This window comes from Colletotrichum lupini, chromosome 1, assembly GCF_023278565.1.
Source record: "Colletotrichum lupini chromosome 1, complete sequence".
NCBI lineage: Eukaryota > Fungi > Ascomycota > Sordariomycetes > Glomerellales > Glomerellaceae > Colletotrichum > Colletotrichum lupini.
In genome coordinates this window covers 5,699,093-5,719,328 of record NC_064672.1, presented here as the reverse complement: position 1 = coordinate 5,719,328, position 20,236 = coordinate 5,699,093, and the positions used below count along the sequence as shown (strand labels likewise).

At 37.6% G+C, this 20,236-nt stretch overlaps 4 protein-coding genes across 4 annotated transcripts; 2 read left to right on the top strand and 2 right to left on the bottom strand.

The window, feature by feature from the left end:
- Nucleotides 1-5: 5 nt before the first annotated feature.
- On the top strand, nt 6-1,948 carry CLUP02_01716 (uncharacterized protein; the record flags this gene model as incomplete). Its single annotated transcript, XM_049280754.1, has 9 exons — nt 6-55; nt 148-270; nt 346-458; nt 519-1,231; nt 1,291-1,309; nt 1,387-1,638; nt 1,699-1,766; nt 1,820-1,874; nt 1,935-1,948. The coding sequence occupies 9 exons, from the start codon at nt 6-8 to the stop codon at nt 1,946-1,948; spliced, it is 1,407 nt and encodes a 468-aa protein (XP_049136711.1).
- Nucleotides 1,949-3,015: 1,067 nt separating this feature from the next.
- CLUP02_01715 (uncharacterized protein) lies at nt 3,016-3,144 on the bottom strand (the record flags this gene model as incomplete). Its single annotated transcript, XM_049280753.1, has 1 exon — nt 3,016-3,144. One exon carries the CDS (start codon nt 3,142-3,144, stop codon nt 3,016-3,018), a length of 129 nt encoding a protein of 42 aa, XP_049136710.1.
- A 14,242-nt stretch (nt 3,145-17,386) lies between these two features.
- Nucleotides 17,387-17,746, top strand: CLUP02_01714 (uncharacterized protein; the record flags this gene model as incomplete). The annotated part of the gene is made up of 1 exon (XM_049280752.1): nt 17,387-17,746. The coding sequence occupies one exon, from the start codon at nt 17,387-17,389 to the stop codon at nt 17,744-17,746; it is 360 nt and encodes a 119-aa protein (XP_049136709.1).
- A 405-nt stretch (nt 17,747-18,151) lies between these two features.
- On the bottom strand, nt 18,152-19,523 carry CLUP02_01713 (uncharacterized protein; the record flags this gene model as incomplete). Its single annotated transcript, XM_049280751.1, has 2 exons — nt 18,152-19,252; nt 19,314-19,523. The coding sequence occupies 2 exons, from the start codon at nt 19,521-19,523 to the stop codon at nt 18,152-18,154; spliced, it is 1,311 nt and encodes a 436-aa protein (XP_049136708.1).
- Between the last annotated feature and the right edge of the window lie 713 nt (nt 19,524-20,236).

Below are 20,236 nucleotides of genomic sequence, written 5' to 3'. Positions count from 1 at the left end.
GTGAAATGGAACCTGGGGCCGGCCGAAACAAGGTATCCAAGCGGTCGTCGAATGCGTAAGTTTGTCCGAGCCAACCACACATACCACATTTTCCCTCCCTTGTCAATTGGCCGCGGTTGCGTACGACTAACACACTTGGATATCTAGCTGTGTGCGTTGTCGTCGACAGAAAATCAAGTGCTCAGGATCTCAGCCGTGCGATGCATGTGGCAAGCGCAAACAGTCCTGCACCTTTGACGAAAGGGATCAAAGAATCGTCGTCACCAGAGGGTAAGTAATCGGGCCTGGCCTTTCCTACCAACGATTAGATCGAGGCATAAGTCCGGCTCACCATCCGTGTTCTAGCTACATCATCGACCTTCAACAGAGAATTGAAAGGTGGGAGCGGAGCCGAAGCACCAATGAGCCAGCCCAAGTGTCAATCGAGGGCGGCCAGCGTCCCGATAAAGCAGGAAACAGTTGGTTATCCCTAATTATCTTACTTTGCATTGCAGAGAACATGTCTGAGCTGACAGTAGGAGATGAGAGCGACGGTGATTTGCCCATGAGGGATGAATCAAATGGCCCGATCATTGCAGATGGTACGCATGAAAAGGAAAGTCAGGAGGCTCGGCCTAAAGCGCCAATAGATCCTGTCGCGTCGAACCTCATCAACCCTCTGTCTACTGGACAGTCAGAGTACACAACAGCGCCAAATGGAAGGCTGTGTAAGTCATTTATAGTGCAGCTCACCACGTTGATAGCAATGAAGCCTAACAAGAGGACAGTCTACCTGGGCACATCATCTAACTGGTCTTTTACCCGACGAGTCCTCAACATCACACACCAATACGTCCACAAGACCCCATTGCCGACCAACGCTCTTCTCTTTGATGGCACGACGTACGTCCTCGATTGGGATGGCTACAGAGCAAGCGAAGTCCCCGAGATGCCAGCTCTTCCCACACAAGACTATGCCATCTATCTGGTCAACGCCGTCAAGTTCCACTGCGGCCAAATGTTCCACCTTTTTGACGAAGAAACGTTTATGAAGTCCTTGTACAGCTTTTATTCTGACCCTAATCCCAGACCCGATCCTACTGATCCGTGGTTCATTCATTTCTTGCTCATTCTTTCTTTCGGAAAAGCCTTCACCACCAAGACCAACAGGGGGAACAGACCTCCTGGCCATGACTTCTTTGTCAAGGCTATGCAACTGCTCCCAGACTTCAATGTTTTACTGAAGAACCATGTTCTGTCAACAGAGATCATGTGTTGCATTGCTCTATATACGCAATGCATCGACTTCAGGCACTGTTCATACAACTATGTAAGTTTTTCCCGTAATCCTTAATATTATACATTATACTAATGGTGAACTACCGATCGGTCAAGCACTTCGCATAGCCCTTGGAGAGGGGATGCACATAGACATGCCTGTGCAGCGACTAGGAGAGGCATATGTCGAAAGATGCCGAAGGTTATGGTGGACTGTACACATCCTTGACCGGGAGATCACATCGTTGTTTGGCATGCCGCCTTCAATACATGACGACTATGTGCTCTGTCAACTACCAACCTACTCTGGTTCAGTCCAAAGGACAGCCGTGTTACGAATGCGTATCAGACTGTCGAAGGTCATTGGGAGCATTAACAGGAGTATGTGTGATCCTGTTGAAGCCCGCTTTAAGAAATAATGCTAACCGCTATGCCAACTAGAGGTCTACGGTCTCGACGGAAGACTCAACAACAAGTTCATGCTTGGCACCAAAGAAGTGCTTGCCAGCGTGGCTGAGATTGCTGATGAGCTCCAACAATCGTTTGCGCTGCCTCTGGAAAGGGACACCAGCTGCATTTCGAGAACATCCGCCCATTTGCATTTATTGCACCATCAGGTATGTCTAGTTCAATGCAATACTCAAAACGGCACTGGAAACGAACTGACTTGGCTGTAGTGCTGTCGGATTAGAAGTCTAATTCGACCGCGGCATACAGCCGACTGCGCAGGGGCCAATTGGGGGCCCTATTTACGATTATCGTAGCCAGCCTAACCTACGGTTAGAACATCCTTTTTATACTTACTACGTAGATATTTATATAGTTTAATTAATCTCTTCGTTAACTACGGTTCGAACTAACTACCCTATAATAGGGATATTAATACTAATTAGTAGTTAAATTCTATTATTATAAATTAGTAAAGTATCTTATTATATAAAAGAGACGACCTCTTAATACTATACGGGATAAGAAATTCGTACTAATTAACCTTATAAAAGTAAACGAAAAAGGGGGCGATTCTTAAATACTATACGGAATTAAGTAATCGTAGCCCTTTATTACTTACGAGAGGTCGACGTTTACTACGTTAAACTATATTAATTAACGGAACTACTTAAGTAAGTAGCCTTTTATTATCGCCCCGAGTAGCTTTTCTATTAAACGACTTTTCTATAGCCGGCCCGCGATTAGAAATTAACTAAGGAAGCTATTTAGAGATTATAGAGAGCACGAGGCTTAAGAGGCTAGAAGTATACGAGATAATAGAAATCGGTAACTAGTAAAGATCCCGAGACTAATTACTATATTTTCTTATAGTAATATAAACGTCTACTACTATTATTATTAAAAGGAATTACTAAAACCTACCCTTTTTTATTAAATAAAAAGGAGGATCTTAGTAAGTACGATAGCTAGCGATTTAAAAAGGTAATAGTAATCGCTAGAAATAATAAAAACGAGAGTAGTAGCGAGATAGTAAGAGGAAGTAGGAATCTCTTAGACCTTAATAAATTCGTTAGGTAGTAAAAGTACGGATTTATTATAACCCGCGCGCGGATTAGATATATCCCCGTTAAGATTAAATACGTTAGCGACTATTAATACGGGTATAAGCTAAAGTAAGCCCTTTAGTAAGTTAGAGTAAGGAAAAAGAGAACGAAACCCGATCTTAAATAGAATCCTAATCCCTTATAAGTAGGTAAATATTAACCCGGACTATTAGGGGACGTAGATATATTATTACGAAAAGCGGGCTCACTCTATGTGGGTAGTATTAACTATATCTATATCTCGTAACACACCCCCCAGACGCCTAGAGCCGTTATCCGTGCAATAGGCGTCTATACTACGCCTTAGCCCTGCAAATGGTAGCCTTAGCCCCATAGGTAGCAGACTAGTTAGAAAAACCTCTACCTATACGGAGACTCGAACGGCCGCCTCTCGCTTTTTAGGTACACGACCTATAGATAATACGGCACTTAACTATTATAGCAATAGCGGATAGGAGCTAGGCTCATAACTATCACGAGTTATAGCACGCAGTAATAGGCATACGGAGTATAGTAAAAGTGGCTTAACTATCAAAGTAGAAATAGATAAAAGGAGAAGGTCTATATACACGATATCTAAGATAGATACGTAATTTAGTACGTAACGGGCACTTTATAAGGTGCGATTACTATCCCTGTTACGTAATATATATAGAATCGCGGATTAGCTTAACGGTAAGTAAGTTAATGCGGTATTAATCTATTTAACTAAGGTCTATAAGAAAAAGGGGCTATAAGGGTAACCCCTATTTTACGAGATCGTAAACGACCTTAGTTACTAGCTAGACGAATAGTTCGCGAGCGCAAGCCTAAGAATTATAAAAGTAGTTAATAAATTCCTTTACGGGCTAGGGGTATTATTAGTATAATTATAATTATAAGAGCTATACGAAATATTAGTAGTAATAATTATAGAGGAGGAATTCGTACTATAGAACTAGGTATAGGTCGATAGAGCGTATAATCGTTTTAACGAATTTAGAAAAAGGGTAAACGACTTAGATTTCCTCCCTATAATTACTAACGGAAATCTATTGTTATAAAAGGATATACCGGGGCAAAATATAGTACTAAAAGTACGATAATCGATAATTCTATCTATTGCGATCTATAACTCGTTATTACTATTAATACGAAATTCGGCGCCGATTAGCTAATAAAAAAGGAGGTAGACGACCCGAAGTTACTAATAGTACGTAGCGACGCAGGGTTCGTATATAAATATTAAAAATCTAGTAGCGAATACGAGGCAATTTATAAACCTTAAAAAGATCTTCCTAAAAGAGAAATTATATTCTAGGGGGAAGTATAAGGTCTTATAAAAAACCCTAACGATATTTTACGATTATTATAAAAAAGTCGGAATTAGAGAACACTAGTACTATTTAGTAATTAATATCGTATTTATAAGTAAAGCCTTTAATTATTATTATAAAGCGGTACGTAATCTCGATTAAAAGGACTTTCTTAGTATAATTAACGTAATCCGAAGCTGCTTTAAGACCTACGATAAGAACCTAGAGCTCCTATCTAAGCTACGAGCGATTTTTTTTATATTTATAGCTAGGATAATAGAGGGTAAATTATAAGTAAAGATCCTTAAAGAGCTTATTAATCGAATCGATAAGCTAGTAAAAACCTAGCTAAATAAGGGGATAAACGAGCAGAAAGTCGGATATTTTTATACTATAGTTTAGCGTATATTAAAAGTAAAGATTACCCTATACTAAGTACCCGAAGACTACGAGACGCTTTACTCGAGGCTAAGATCTAGCTTTAATATTAAAATAAAAATACTACGCTAAACCTACCTCTAGGTATACGACGGCCCTTATTAATAATATTAGGTCAATCGAACGTATAATAAAAAAAGAAAAGAGGCTAGATATAGTAATCGCTAGTAAAGAGGCCCAGATTCGTTAAATAGATAGAGATTTAACTTACGGGTAGGGTAATAGAAGAAGTAATACTATATTTATAAAAAGGATAGATATTAGTTAAGTAATTACTCTGAGGAAGAGCGTACTAAATCGTACGAATAGTATAGAAAGTCGAGGGTAGTAAATAGTAAAACTAGCCCTCGTTAGTTTAACTAATTCCTCGTTATATATAAGGGCAGATCTGGGGGTACGGAACTTAGTATAAGAGATTAGGCTATAAGTACTTAACTAGCGAGGCTATAATATAAGTATAGGTATATTATAAGACTAAAGCTTATAGAGTCCTTCGTAAAGGCTCTGCTTTTTAAAAAGTTCTTTTATAATAAGATCTATATACCGGTTACTAAGTTATTAGCGTCCTATTGCCGGCCGCATCCCGAATCTATTATAATTACTCCCCCTTTACGTAACTTTAGTCCCTAAAGTTATTACGTAATATCTTCTTTTAATACTAATAATAAAGCTATTAACGTCGTTATTCGTAATAAATTCTATAAGGCGTTAATAATGTCCTTTCTTATTTAGGAACAAGGTATTGCTCCTATCTCCTTATTTAACGGATGCTTTATTATTATTATTTAGCAATAGCGCGCTAACTAGTTATTAGGTTAGTAGTATATATTCGTAGTAAAGTATTCTAACCGTTATAATATATAAGAGCCCGCCTAACCTCGCGGTTATTATTATTATTAGGCTATCGTTATAGTAAAAAACTTTTCGTCCGTTACTAGTTACGTATTTACTTTTTTTTCTCTCTTTCTATTTAGTAACCGTTCTACGAATTCTTTTCTATATAACTATACTTTTTTTTTTACGATATTTTAATTCCGCATCGTTTCTTAATTATAACTCTCTCGCTATACTATTACTAAGTATCTACTAAAATATCTACTATTTTGCGTATTTAGGATATATTTAATATAGAGTATAATCCTAAAAAGGGCTTCCGTAGTCTTTATAGCGGTGCTCTTTATATATACTACTTAGTTAGTTTATATTACGATATCGACGAGCTTATTTATATTACCGGCGCTTACGTCGCTAAGTATATTATTTATTAAATTAATAAGAAGAAGTGTTCTGCTATAAGTCGTCGAGTCCTCGCTAATCCGTTACTAAAATATTAGCTAACGATATCTCTTAGGTTCTTAAGGAGCTATATAGCGCCGCTTAGTTTACTTAGAATACCCTTATAGAGTTCTATAATACTAAGGAGTAGGGTAGCCTTAACTCCTATAAGCGCGGCCGCGTTCTTTATACTTTTAGTTATATTATTAATATATAAGAGAAGGTAGCTACTTATATCGCTAACCCGTTAGCGGGTAATAAGGTAAAAAAGGTCTACTTTAAATAGGCTACTCTCTAGGAGCTTATTACTAACTACGAGTATCTAAACTTATTAATCTCGATTACGGTAAGTCGTTAGTAATCGTTTAGCGAATTTTCTTCTTATTAACTTAGATTTCTTTTCTTAGGCTAGTATCCTTAATACTAATAATAAGACTAAGATTATCTCCCGCCTTAGTTATTTCTAGCCGGCTTACTTTTGTAATAATAGCCGTGCAACCGCTTTATAAAGTAACCTCGACGCTCTAACTTAGTACTATAAAAAGACTCTTAAAGGCGTTACTATTACGTATATCTAGGAGTTTCCTATTTTCCCTACTTTTTATAAACGCGTTACTAAGTTCTTAGCAAATAAGGTACCTATTTATATTATTACTATATATAGTACTACCCCTATTTCTTATAATCCCGAGACTCGGACTCTTATTAAAAAGCGTACTCTTATTACTAACTATATTCTTAATAATAACGACGAGCGGGACGACTTCGGGTTTAAGTTTAATAAGTCCTAGCATAAGGATACCGAATTTAAAGAGCTCGGTAATAACTTAGAAAATTCTCTTTTTTAGCGTTATAATAAGCACCGCTACTTTAATATTAATAACTCGCCGACCCCTACCCGCGACGCTCTTTTTAATATAAACGAGGGTACCCTAGCCCTTAGTTATATTATTCTAGATCTTAATAAGGCTAGTATTACGCTCCTCTTACTCTAAATAAAGGCTCTATAACGGCTTAATAAGGCTATTACTCGTACTAAGGTTAAAGCCGCGGGTCGTAATAAGTAGTTTAACGTTACTAAGTTCTTTACGAATATTAATATTACTAAGGTCCCTTAGCTCGACTAGAACTACGAGAACGTCGCCTCGGATAACGTCCCCCGTCCCTAACTTATTATTAATAATAATAGCGTTACGGCCCCTATTTCGCCTCTTACTCCGCTTTTTATTATAGCTCTTATTATACCTCCTATTATAGCTCCTATTATACCTCTTATTATAGCTCCCGTTATACTTCTTATTATAGCTTCTAACGGCGACTAGGTAGCGAACGCTCTACGAACTATTATTATTAATATATATAATACTTTGCGCGACTTTAACTACCTCCCTCTTACCCGTTATAATATTAATAAAGTTAACGGCTTTATTTTAAGTAGTTAGCCGAGTACGTATATAAAGCCTCCCCGCTTCTTATCTATCGAGCGGACTACTATTATTAATTATTAAGTTTTAGAAGTATACGCTAAAGCCGTTACTATTATTATTAGTATTGCGTAGGTTACTCCCCCTACGTAGCTAGATCTTAGCGATCTCTTAGTAACGTATTACCGAGGGTTATAATACTATATCTTTTTCTTAAGGATTGCGCTAAGCTAGATAAAAAGGGTTCTATAGTATATTATTAATTAACTTATCTTTAGCGACCTTTTGCCGCGAACTTAACGTTTATTATCCTATTTTATATATACCCTTTTTTTATAACGTTCGAATTTATTAACTACTTCCGCTACCCTTTTAAAATACTTAATAAGTTCTTACGTATTATACTTAGTAAGCTACCTAGCCTATTTAATAAGATATCGTAAGTTTCCTCCCTCGCTTTATATTACGACGATTTTTTTAACTTCTTAAACGTCTTACTTATCCTCTAACTCCGGGAGATTTACTATTTAGTCGCCGACCGTTCGGTAATTTCCTTATAGCTTAAGCTAGGAAATTAGGAAAATATTATATATTCTCTAATACTACTTTAGTAAATATACTCGGTAAGCCTATTTCCCTACCCTTTTAGCTATTACTATTTTAATATATCTCAGTACTAGTTTATTATTTTTAAATTATATGTTCTTTATTAATAGGCCAACGACCTCTCCGCGATTAAACTCCTTTAGGATATGTTTTTTATTATAATAAGCTACTTAGCTCTTAGAGGCTTATGCTTACGCTTACGTAGCCTAGGCCCTAATCTCCCTAATTTTCTAAACCCTTTCCCAAACCCCCTAAACTATAGCTTTATAATTAGGTATATATTTAACATACTTAGGGTAGTAGCTATATAGTACTATATACGGGAATACTTTTATAATAGAATATTAACTATTATTATATATAAACTCGGCCTCCTCTAGCTACGCTACTTACTTATTTAGCGAGCCCTTAGTATAAATCCTTAGATACTTTTTTAATATTTAATAAGTTCGCTCTATTTAGCCGTCCGTTTATAAGTAGTACGCAATAGATAATTAGTAACGTATCGCCCGTTCCTTAGCGAACTCTTTTTAAAATACGCTTATAAAAAGCTTATCTCTATCCGTAATAATACCTTTAGGCATACTAAACTTATATTCGACCTCCCGGTATAGGATACTTACTATTTATATTACGTTAAGTATTTTAATAATAGGTAGGAACTTTGCGAACTTTATTATATAATAGATAATAATTATAATATTATTATACTTTATACCGTTACTATAAGCGCTCGGTAATAGCCCCGTAATAAAGTCTATAAATATTTCTTAAAATAGGTATAAGGGTAGTAGTAATAACTATAGCTACCCGTACGGCTTATATCTTAGGGTTATAACTTCTAAATAATACTTATAGTTCTTAACGTATTTTTAGATATCTCGTTAAATATCTTTTTAATAAAACTTCTTTTAAATTAGCTCGAGAGTTTTCGTAGCTCTTATATAACCTATCCTATAGTCGTCGTAATATTAATAAAGGATCTCTATCTAAAGAGATTTTACCTAAGGAATAATAAGTCTTTTTTTAAAAAATAATATACCCTATTTATTAAGTAAATATACTCTTAGCTCGCTAGTTATAGTACGAACTCTCGCTAATTATAATATATAGAACTCGTTTTTAGCCTATAGTCTTTTAACGAGCTCCTTAGTTTTTAATAAGAGATAGGAAGCGAATACCGTTTTGCCCCTTATAAGCTCCTTTATAACAGGGCATAGGATGTGCTATTCTAATATAATAACCCTAGCTCTATCCGACTCCTTTTTATTCTTACCGGACTATTAACGAGCGTTTATTAATAACTCTCTTACTTTCTTACCTCGAGTTATTATAGTAATAACTATTACTATTTTATTAGTACGCTTTATAATACGCTACTAATATAAGAGAGAGGATTCCCTATCCTTAGAGCTAGCCGATATCTAGCTAGGATTATAAAGGGAGGCCTTAACTACTTAAACGTATACTTTAGTAATATTATTTTATCCTTTTAAACTAATTATCCTTTACTAAACGTCGGGTAGTAGTTCGCTAATAAGACATAGCTTCTAGGCTAGCGTAAAGAGGACGTTTTTATAAAGTACTTCCCCTTTTATATAGTCTAGCTTTTTAAATAGACCGTCCGCTAGGTTCGTTTTCCCTAGCCGGTATTCTAAATTAAAGTTAAATATTAATAGTTTATATACTTACTTCGCGAGCCTTTTCTAAAAGTCCTGCGCTAGTGCGCCGATTATTCTTTTAAGTACTTAGTAGTCCGTTAGGACTATAAACTTTTATAAAAAGCCCTAGAAGTAATAAGCCCAGTGCTCTAGCCCTTTTACTATAATAAGTAGTTCTTATTAGCCCGTAGCTTATCGCTACTCCGTATTTATAAGCTTCCGTAACTAATAAATAACGAGTCGCTATTTTTTATTAGCCTATTACGATAAGATTACTACGATAGTTTTAACTAAAGCGTCGGTTTTTACTTATATAATACGTTATGGGTTTTAGTGCGTAAGTACGGTTGCCGAAGTAAAAGCGACCTTTAGCTAATTAAATACCTCATTTACTTCCTTAGTTTACTAAAAGTCCTTTATCTACCCCTTTTCTGTTTTTAGTAATACTATTATTGGTATAACGATGCCCGAGTATTTAGTAATAAACTTCTAATAGAAGTTATAGAACCCTAGGAACACTTAAATATCCTTAATAGACTCTAGCGCCTTTTAGTCGGCGATTGTTCGTACTTATAACGAGTTAATCTCGATTCTTTTTAATATAATAATATAACTTAAGAACTCGACCCTCTTTTAATAGAACGAGCACTTTAATAGTTTAGTAAAAAGCCCGTATAAACGTAGACGTTAGAGGACCTTCTTAATATCCTCCGTATACTACTCTTTTATTATTAAGTAGATTATTAGATTATCTATATATACTATATAGTAAATATCTAGTAGGTCGGCGAGCGCTCGGTAAATATATACCTAGAACGTCGCGGGTGCGTTTATTAGCCCGAAAAGTATAATAATATACTTAAAATAACCGTATCGGCTCTGGAACGCTATTTTCTATCGGTCTTCCTTTTTAATTCGGATATAGTAGTAGGTATCCTTAATATTTATTTTTAAGATCTATTTCGCTCTGCGAAGCCTATTTAGGAGCTTGCCGATAAGTAGTAATAAGTATTAATTTTTTACGGTTACCCTATTTAGCCCGCGGTAGTTTACGTAGAGGCGTAGCGTACCGTCCTTTTTTAATACGAAAAGGATTAGTACCCTAGCCTTACTAACTAAAGGTATAATGCGACCGTTCGCTAGGTTCTTAGTAATATACGTATAAAGCTTATTAAGTTATTTCTTACTTAACGGATAGATAGGACTATATAGTAGTTTAGTACCCGGAACTAAGTCGATAGAGTATTTTACCCCGCTATATAATTACGGTCCCTTTATTAACTACTCGTCGAACGTCTCTATTTCTAATTAAAGTTCTAATAATAGACCCCCTCGTAGTTTAGTCTCCGTTACCCCCACGATACTTCTTATAATAGTAATATATAATATATACGCCCTCTTATAATTCTTAATAATATTGCGAGCTATTACCTCTAGTTCGGCGACTAAGATAGGCTCGTATAACTATATATTCGTTACTATATTAATACGAATACCCTCCTAGCTTATTAATAGTTATAATAATAAGAGGTCTACTATTTTTTTATCCTTATTAACTACGGCGAATAGTTACTAAATCTTCCTTAGCTACTTATAGTAATCGATAAAAAAGAGCGTTAATTAGTAAGCTTTCCCCTAGTTTATAGCTTTACCCTAAAAGTCCCTTAACGAGGGAGCTATAGTAATAGCCGGGGTTAACCCTAAGTAGGTTACGAGCCTAGTGCTAATAATATCTATCTCGGAGCATATATTTATATTAACTTCTACTAGCCTTTTAGTAATACCTCGCAGAACTATCGCCCTGCCCTTTGTAATTATTCTTATTAGTACCCTCTTAATACTTAGTATAAGCGTATTAAGTATATTACCTATACCTACTCGTTTTTTAACGAGTCGACTTCTATAACTCTTAGCTTAGTAATAACTTATTAGACGGTTACTAACGTTAGCTTCGATCGGGGGTACGTCGGCTTATCGTCGCCCCTACCTCCTAACTTATTTTTTTAGTACTTACTAAATATATAGCCTATCTTATCATACGTAAAGTACTTAATATCGCTATTACGACGCTTTTATAATAGCTCGGCGCGAGTATTCTTATTATATAGCTTTTGCGATATTACTTTTAGCGAGTCCCTAGAGCCTAGCCCCTTAGAGCTCTCCCTACTCTTTTTTCTATAAAAGGGGGATATTCGACGTAGTTATTTTAATAACGGATATAGCCTCTTCTTACCGTCCTTTTACGACTAGTCGCCGCCCTTTTACTAATTTAATAACTATAGTTTATTAGTTTTATAAGCTATATCGCGTGCTCTCTTAATTAAGACCTTATAACGAATTAGATCGTCCTATAGTTAAGATAGTAGTTTAAAAAAGAACTAATATACTTTTACTTTCGAATTTTTTATATCTTCTATACTTAGGTTATAATAGATCGCTAATTACTTAGCGAGGAACTAAGTAGGGGTCTAGCCCTCTTTTAGCCTCTTTATCCTTAGCTCTTTACGGTATTCCCGTTTTTAAGTCTCGGGGTCTATATATTATTAGTAAATAAACGCTAAGAAGTCGCCCTAAGAGAGGGGATCCTAGAGGCTCTTCTCGTAATTATACTATTACGTTTATAGTAATAAGGATATCTTAAATAGGGCCCATTTAATATGCTATTTTATAGTGCTTTTTACGCGAAGCTTATTACCTATTTTTATAATAATAATCTAGTTTACTACCTAAGTACTCGTAGACTCTTTTTTAATTGGTTTATAATTATAAAAAGGAGGCTTTTCGTATTCTCGTCGACTTAGACGCATCGCTAGCCGCTTAGTAAGCTATTAAACGAGCTCCTCGTATTAACGCCGTTTTTAGTTTCGATCTTTAACTATTATTTTTATCGTCTTATAGAAGTAGGTTATTATTAGGCCTATGGGGTTTGTTAAACTAGCTATCTTAGTACTACCTACGCTTTTATACGCGCCTTAACCTTATATATTTAGCAATCGGTTACTAATAAACGCCCCGTTTATAACGGATAGGGTCTTTAGGGTATTAACGGGGTAACTAGCCCGTAAGGGTAATCTGCCCCGATTATCTTTTTTATCTAGCTCTTCCGTAAATACTAGTATTTAAATAGGACTCGCCCTATAGTAGGCTCGTTCTCTTAAATAGAATAGGGTTAAGTAGTCGACTCTAAATAGCTATAGCTCGTCGGCGCTAACGGCTCTTTACTAATAGCTAGGCGTCGTTTTATTAACGTTCCGTTCGTTTCTATAATTTATTATTACTTATATTAGTTACTTTATAGAAGTAAAAGCTTTAGAATTATAAGAGATTAGGCTATAAATACTTAACTAGCGAGGTTATAATATAAGTATAAGTATATTATAAGACTAAAGCTTATAGAGTCCTTTATAAAGGCTCTGCTTTTTAAAAAGTTCTTTTATAATAAGATCTATATACCGGTCGCTAAGTTATCGGCGTCCTGTCGCCGGCCGCATCCCGAATCTATTATACTTAGTAACGGTAATTAAAATAGCGGCCTAAAGTATATACCCCCTATAAAAGATTTAGAAAATAAAGAAGATCTTACCCCCTATACTAACGAATTAGATTATAACGATATTAATAATATTAACTACTTTTTTTTTACCCCGTTAGTTTTTGAAAGATATACGAGGCTAAACGAATAAAGGGTAGTAAAAGCTCTTAATAAATAGGCTTTTATTTACGGATAGTAAGGGAAGGTCCCTTAGATAACGGATACGGAAGTAGCTAAAAGGGCGAATTTAATAGGGCTAAAGCCTATTATCTTAATAATTAAAGAAAAGACGCTATCTCTCTCGATATTTAAAAAAAAAGAATATAATACTAAGTATATCTAGGGGTAGCTAGAGGGGTCCTTTTTATACTACTTAAATCCCTCGAATACTAAGCTCGTATAAGTATTTTATACGAGCGAAAGGTACGGCTTAAATAATTTCTATAAGATTATCCTAAATACTAGGGTATTATAATAGTTAACTAGAAGAAAAGGGTAATTCTAGGCGCTATAAAAGATCGTGCTAATAACGCTTAATACGTTAACGGCGGGTATTATAAGGATTAGTTTCGGCCTAGGTAAGGAAATCGTCGCCCTAAGTATAGTAAAAGTAGAGATATACTTCGGAACGATAACTTTCTATATTTTACCTATTAATACCCTATTTCTCTTATATTTAAAAGATATAGATCGACTAAGTATTATATTCGATAATACGAAGAATAGAATCTCTAGCGGTAAGCACTTTAAAGTAGTTAAACGACGATAGGGGTATACGTTTATAAAGCTTATTAACGATACGAAGTCGATTAATTACTTAACAAAAAGTGAGCTAAGAAAACTATACTAGAGATTTAGGTACCCGTTAGTTACGAGGCTATATAACCTCTCAAAGTGATTAAGTAGTAATAATATTAAAATAGGGGCGCTAGAGTAGTTAACGAAAGTATATTATTAATACTAAATAGATACGCAAAGCCTACGCAAATTTAAATTTAAATTGCGTAATAAGCTTAACTTTAACTAGGAAATAGTCGTTAATATTTTCTATTTGAATAGTCGGCTAGTATTATATATAATCGACGTAGCTATATCTTTTTAAGTAGGGTAATTCCTCCGGGATTTATAAGTAAAGATAGTATAAGTAGCCCTACGAAAAAGCTAGATCGATATATACTAAGGACCGCTAGACGGTATTAGAACCGACGCTAGTATTAGTTTTAAGTCGGTAGAATTTAGGGATAATATAATAGCCTACGGTATATAGCTAAAAGTCGTACCCGTTAAAGCGCACTATAGTATTAGAAAAGTAAAAAGGGTATACTAATAGTTAAAAAGGGCGTTTAGAATTATTAAAAAGGAAAATCCGGATTTTACTAACGACGAATGCCTCTAGATAGTACTTAAATACTATAATAATACTATAGGGCCTAACGGACTTATATTAACGCTATTAGTATTTAGAGCATATTTAAGAACGACCTTAGCCTCGCTACTATTACTAAGTATAAGCTAACGAGCCCGAGTAGTTAAAAAAGTAATATAGGCACTGCGCGAAGTAAGTATAAAAAAGTAAATTAACGAGGTAATTACTATACGTAATAGGCCTGATATAGGGGATAATCTAAATATATTACTAAATTCGGATATACGAGTATAGCGCGAAATTACCTAATAGTAAACTAGGCTATATAAGTTAATTTCCGTTAACGAGCACTCTTATATAGTCGCGAGAGATTATAACTAGCTACTCGAAGTATTAATTATAATAGTTAGACCGTACTATATAAATCCTAACGAGGTAATTTCTAACTTATAAAAAGAAAAAGAGCTAGGGGAAACTATATAACCCGTAGCAGAGGCATAGGAAATTATCCTTAATAAAATCGTTATAGTAGTATTAATAAACGACGAGGAAAAGGAAATTACTAAAAGGGTACTAATACTACTAGTAAAACGTTATAAAAAACCACGACGGTAAGCCCTAACGTGGCAATTTATTATTAATAACGAGGTAATTAATACCTTTTATATAATAATAAAAAAAGCCGATTTCGAGCTAGCGGTTAAACTATATAAAAAAGGCATAATTATAACTACTAAAAAGCCGTATAAGGGATTAGATCTTATCGAAATAAATACTCTTTACGATCGAGGGGTCTATCGATTTATCCTATACGACTTAGAAAAATATATAAACCTCCGTATATTTAAATTACGAATAGTTCGTAAGATTAAAAAGAAAAGAATACCCTAGCCGTACGAGAAGTTTAGATATATAATCTAGGGGTACGGCGACGTTAAAAAAGCGACGCTACTTATATAATTACTTACTATATAGCGCTATAGCTAACGATTAATAATAGTACTAATAGTATTATTATAGAAAAAGGGATATAAGATTTAGAGCCGTAATATTACTTAGGCCTATACTTAATCGGCTATAGGGCTTATAAGGAAAATCCTAGCTTATTTACTAAAGGAAATAGCTAGTAAGTACTTAGAAAGTACGATTATTAAAGTACTTAAGCTACTATATAGGCTCGTAGAATCGGGTACTTATTAGTAGGCTACTTACTACGATTTTTATATTAATTAATTATTAATAATTACCTTTACGTACGACCCGTACTTACTAGTTGCGGAGTATAAAGGCGATTAATTTAGGATCGTTAGAATATAGACCGATAATATATTAAGCCTATTTAATATTAACTTTATAAAAAAAAAGAGGATAAGGAGCTTTAAAAAGCGGGCTTTGTAGCGAAGCTAAAAGAGGTCCTTATAATAAATACCCCCCTAGTATTTAATAGTAGGATTCTTATAATTAAAAAGGAAACCGTTATTTTTTAATAAAAAAAGTAGGGCGAGAAGATTAACCTCGTCGATCCGAATATAACTAACGTTAAAAAGCGGTATAAAGCTAAGCTCGTATAAGGGGTATATATTATAAGTATTTATTAGCCCGAGGCAATTTTTAATTATATTAAAGTAGCGTAAACTATAAATCTAACTAAATAAGACGTCGAGGTACTTAATAAGCGGCTTAAGTAGTAATAGATAAATCTCGATTAAGGTCTCGTTTATTACCTAATCGACCTTACGATTAGTAAGCTCTATGTCTTTATTAATAGGTTATTTATAAATAATAACGACCTTACTTCGTAATTAGGGTATATTATTATCCTAGTTAACGAGAGTATAAGTAAGAGCGAATTTACTATATACGGTAATATAATCTACTACTCGTTAATTAAAAGTAAGCGGGTAATAAGAAGTATATTAGCGTTAGAGGTCTATAATATAGTTAATAACGTTAACCTCTCTTATACAATTTTAACGACGCTAAAGAAGATTACTAATCGAATTAGCCTTTTACCTATTCTAACGGTTATTTATATAAATTCCTACTTACTATATAAATACCTCGTTAAATTAGGAACGACGAAGGAAAAGAGGCTTATAATTAATATTATAGCCCTTAGGTAATCGTATAAAAAGCGCGAGATACTCGAGATCTATTAAATTAATAATAAAAATAACCTCGTAAACGCTTTTATAAAAGTAGTACTAAATAAGGGATTAGAGCAATTCGTAAGTAATAGAAAAGTTATTATATAAATAGAAGGATAGGTTATATAAAAAGAGTAAAGAAAAGGGGGAAAAGGAGACGACTTAGTAGACGGGCCTAAGGTCGAATTATACCTCTAACTATAGTAGTTAAATCGATAAAAGAAAGAGAAAGTTAGTATCGGATTAGAAGTCTAATTCGACCGTAGTATATAGCCGACTACGCAGGGGCTAATTAGGGGCCCTATTTACGATTATTATAGCTAGCCTAACCTATGGTTAGAACCTCCTTTTTATACCTACTACGCAGATATTCATATAGTTCAATTGATCTCTTCGTCAACTACGGTTCGAACCAACTACCCTGTAATAGGGATACTAACAAGTGCATTGTTCTTGCAACCAGACCGCTGCTTTTCTGTTTTCTGAAAATTCGTTTTGAATCACAGAGTAAATGCACAGAGCTATTGGGGTCTTCGCAGACGGTCAGAAATTTGATTCAGATGTGTATCGATTCTTCTCAACAAATGGTTTCGATCCTAGACTGTTTGCAATCTCAGGGCTTGCTGGGTAAACCATCTCCAAGATCAATTGAAAATCACGTTCTTTTACATAAACCAGGCTAACTTTGCATCCTGCAGAAACATTTCTTCCATTCGACTTGGAAGCCAGTTTCGTGTCTGCTAGCAGTCTACTACTAGGACCCGCAATCGACCCACAATGCTTTGAGTGCCTCGACCCGTCTCTGGAGAAAGTCTACTCCGTTCTGGACGAGATGATCATGGCCGGGAACGGGATCGCCAAGTACCGCAAATCTGAACTACAGCAGCTTGAGAACATGCTACAGCGACTTACGCCTTGGCCTTCACAGGCCTCTGAGCAGACGACTCTAGTAGACGAGGGACGCCAAACGCAGCCCCCGGATGACACGAGTCCCCAAGACACGGTGGTCTCGGCCATGGCCTCGGAACACTCACAGCACGAGAGCTACTCTTCTTCTATCCCGGGGAACATGGATGAGATGGCTTATGATAGCGGGCTGACTATGGCGCAATTACTGGATATGGCCAACTCTATTGAACAGGAAGATTCAGAGTGGATGTCTCAGACGATAGTGGAACATAGCATTTGGTAGATCAAGAAGACCTGTCAATTTCATGGCGGCGTTATCTCCCATTTTGGAACCTTGCCGAATGTACATGTACTTGCTTTTGCTTCGAAGCTCATATTTGCCCATAAGTCCAAGTGACCTCTGTCGCACAGCTAATATGCCCGGTAGCTAGTCCGAACTTCTCAAGGCCTAAGTATACTTGTAGTTTGATATCTCTCTTTCACTATCACAGGATCGAACTCCGAGGATGGGGCCTGTCGACTATGGCGGACAACTCGGAGAGGAATCCGGTCTGTTTACTGTCAACAGACAAGACTGATGTAAGCCCCGTGTTGTCAGCTCTTTACAGAATCAGATTAAACGTCAAGGGAACCCTCTGGGATAAGCATGGTTCATGAATGATAAGACAATGCTATGTGGATAGATAATCTACAACTTTGACGTCCTTGCCTGGCGGATCTTTGCAAACTCCTCGGTGTTTCCGAGGCGCCAGCTAACGGTATCTCCCCACTTCCCTGCCTCCTTCTCCTGAGGTTCCTTCCAACGCCACCTTGCGACCGGCTGCTTGTTATCAGGAGCCTCCAAAAGGTTCTTGACCCAGTCACCCACAAGCGGGATCAGCTTCGCGGCGTGACCCGAGTCACCAGACATGAGCACCACGGAGTCACTCGACTTAGGGACGTAATCGATGATGAAGTCCGAATCAGCCGTGTCAGCAAACCAGCAGATGGTCTGCTTGATAAGCGGACGGTCCTTGAGTGCCGGGAGCGTTTCCGCCAGCAGCTGCCGCACCTTGGCCTGATCGTGCGGCGGCATAAACTGGCTCTCCTCATACGCCGGCGGGAGTGAGATTCCCGTCTTGGGATCCGTGTTGACGTATCCTCCGCCCATGGGGCACAGCTTGAGCAGGTTGGTCTTCGGATCCGGCTCGAAGTAGAAACCGAGGTCGCGCGCGTAGGTGACGGGGATACCACGGAGCGCAGACGTCTCGTCGTCTGTCAGCTCGACGTGAGCGACAGACCAAGACTTGGCAACGACCTGCTTGCCGCACTCTGGAACAAGTCTCGCCGCTGCCGCGCCAGTAGCGACAATCACGAGCTTCGCCGAAATCTGACTGCCAGTCTGCGTCCTAATGCCGGTTGCCTTCCGGCCGGCACCGGTGTTCTGGTACACAATCTCCTGTACGCCACCGTGCTGCCCGAGGAAGAACTTTACGCCCCGTACCCGGGTAGCGTTGTAAAGGGCGATCAGGGCATTGCCAGAGTGGACATATCCGTCAAACTTGTTAAGGTAGCCCTTCCAGCCGGAACACGGGCCTTCTCCGTACTGCCAGACATTGTAGTTGATGTCCTGGCCACCCTTGATGGGCACCACGTACTTTGCGAGAAGGGGGTGGTCTTCTGAGGCCTTCTGGAACCTGTGCAGAGTCTCGGCGGCCCGCTCAGGGGCGTTGGCCGAGACGCAGTGAAGAAACCCTACCCGGTGAAATGAGGGTGCGAAAAGAGGCGTTTGCCATGCTTTCGCAGCTTCCTGTTGCAAGTCAGAGAGGCTTTCCCTAGTAGATAAGGCAGCTCACTGGGGTTTAACTTACTATAGTGAGATTTGTGTAGAAAGGGTCTTCGTACTCAGCCCTGAAGATCTTGTTGATATCGTTGGCCGCAGAGTCCCTGGGAGGTATTTGCTCGTGCTTGTCGAAAACGGAAATGTCCGTGTAGCCAGCCAAAGACAGGTGGTAGGCCGTAGATAGACCAAAGGCACCGGCGCCCACAATGATGATTGGGTCGGATTTACTGACACCCATGATGATGGTTGGAGGCTAAGGCGGAGATTAAGGACGGGATTGTGCGAATGAAAGCACTGTTGATTCAGTGTGAATACAGGGCCCTTGAGCAGCACTACTAGCCATTGAAGTATGATATCTTCAAGCAGTCGTATATGACCTTCCGTGATCTTTCCCAGGACCGGCTGGCTTCGGGCCCTTGCCCCGGCTTCGGATCCAAGATACTGGAGATACTCATGGCACCATCTCCATCATGGGGTAGTTGGTTAGCGTAGCCGCGTCGAGCGGGGTGGTGGCCGTGGTGGAATCAATGCCGTGTTACTCTGTTCACGGCCGGGCAACTCGAATGGCCTGGAACTTGTTTGCGGCACAAGAGGCGTGGCTCTATTTCTGGGCTATCAAGGCGGATGGTGAGCCGATATCTGTCCAAGAGACATCGGGAGCTGACCCGGTGGTCAACCTTCGCTTGATTGGTCAAACTGACTCGGGTGGAACTTTACCAACACGCCGGCCATCCAGCCGGTCATCTTACCGCCCAGCCACAAGCTTTCATGATTGCGTAGTAATGTTCGGCAACGAGATCAAGACGTAAAAGACGAGAGTATGGTTTGCGATAGCGATATCACATGGTTTCAAGGAACACATTCCTGGTTTTCCTATCGCTGGTAGAACTGACGCGTGATATGTATGTACTGTGTAGGTAGTAGACTTGCAAGTATGTGACTCCCATTCTG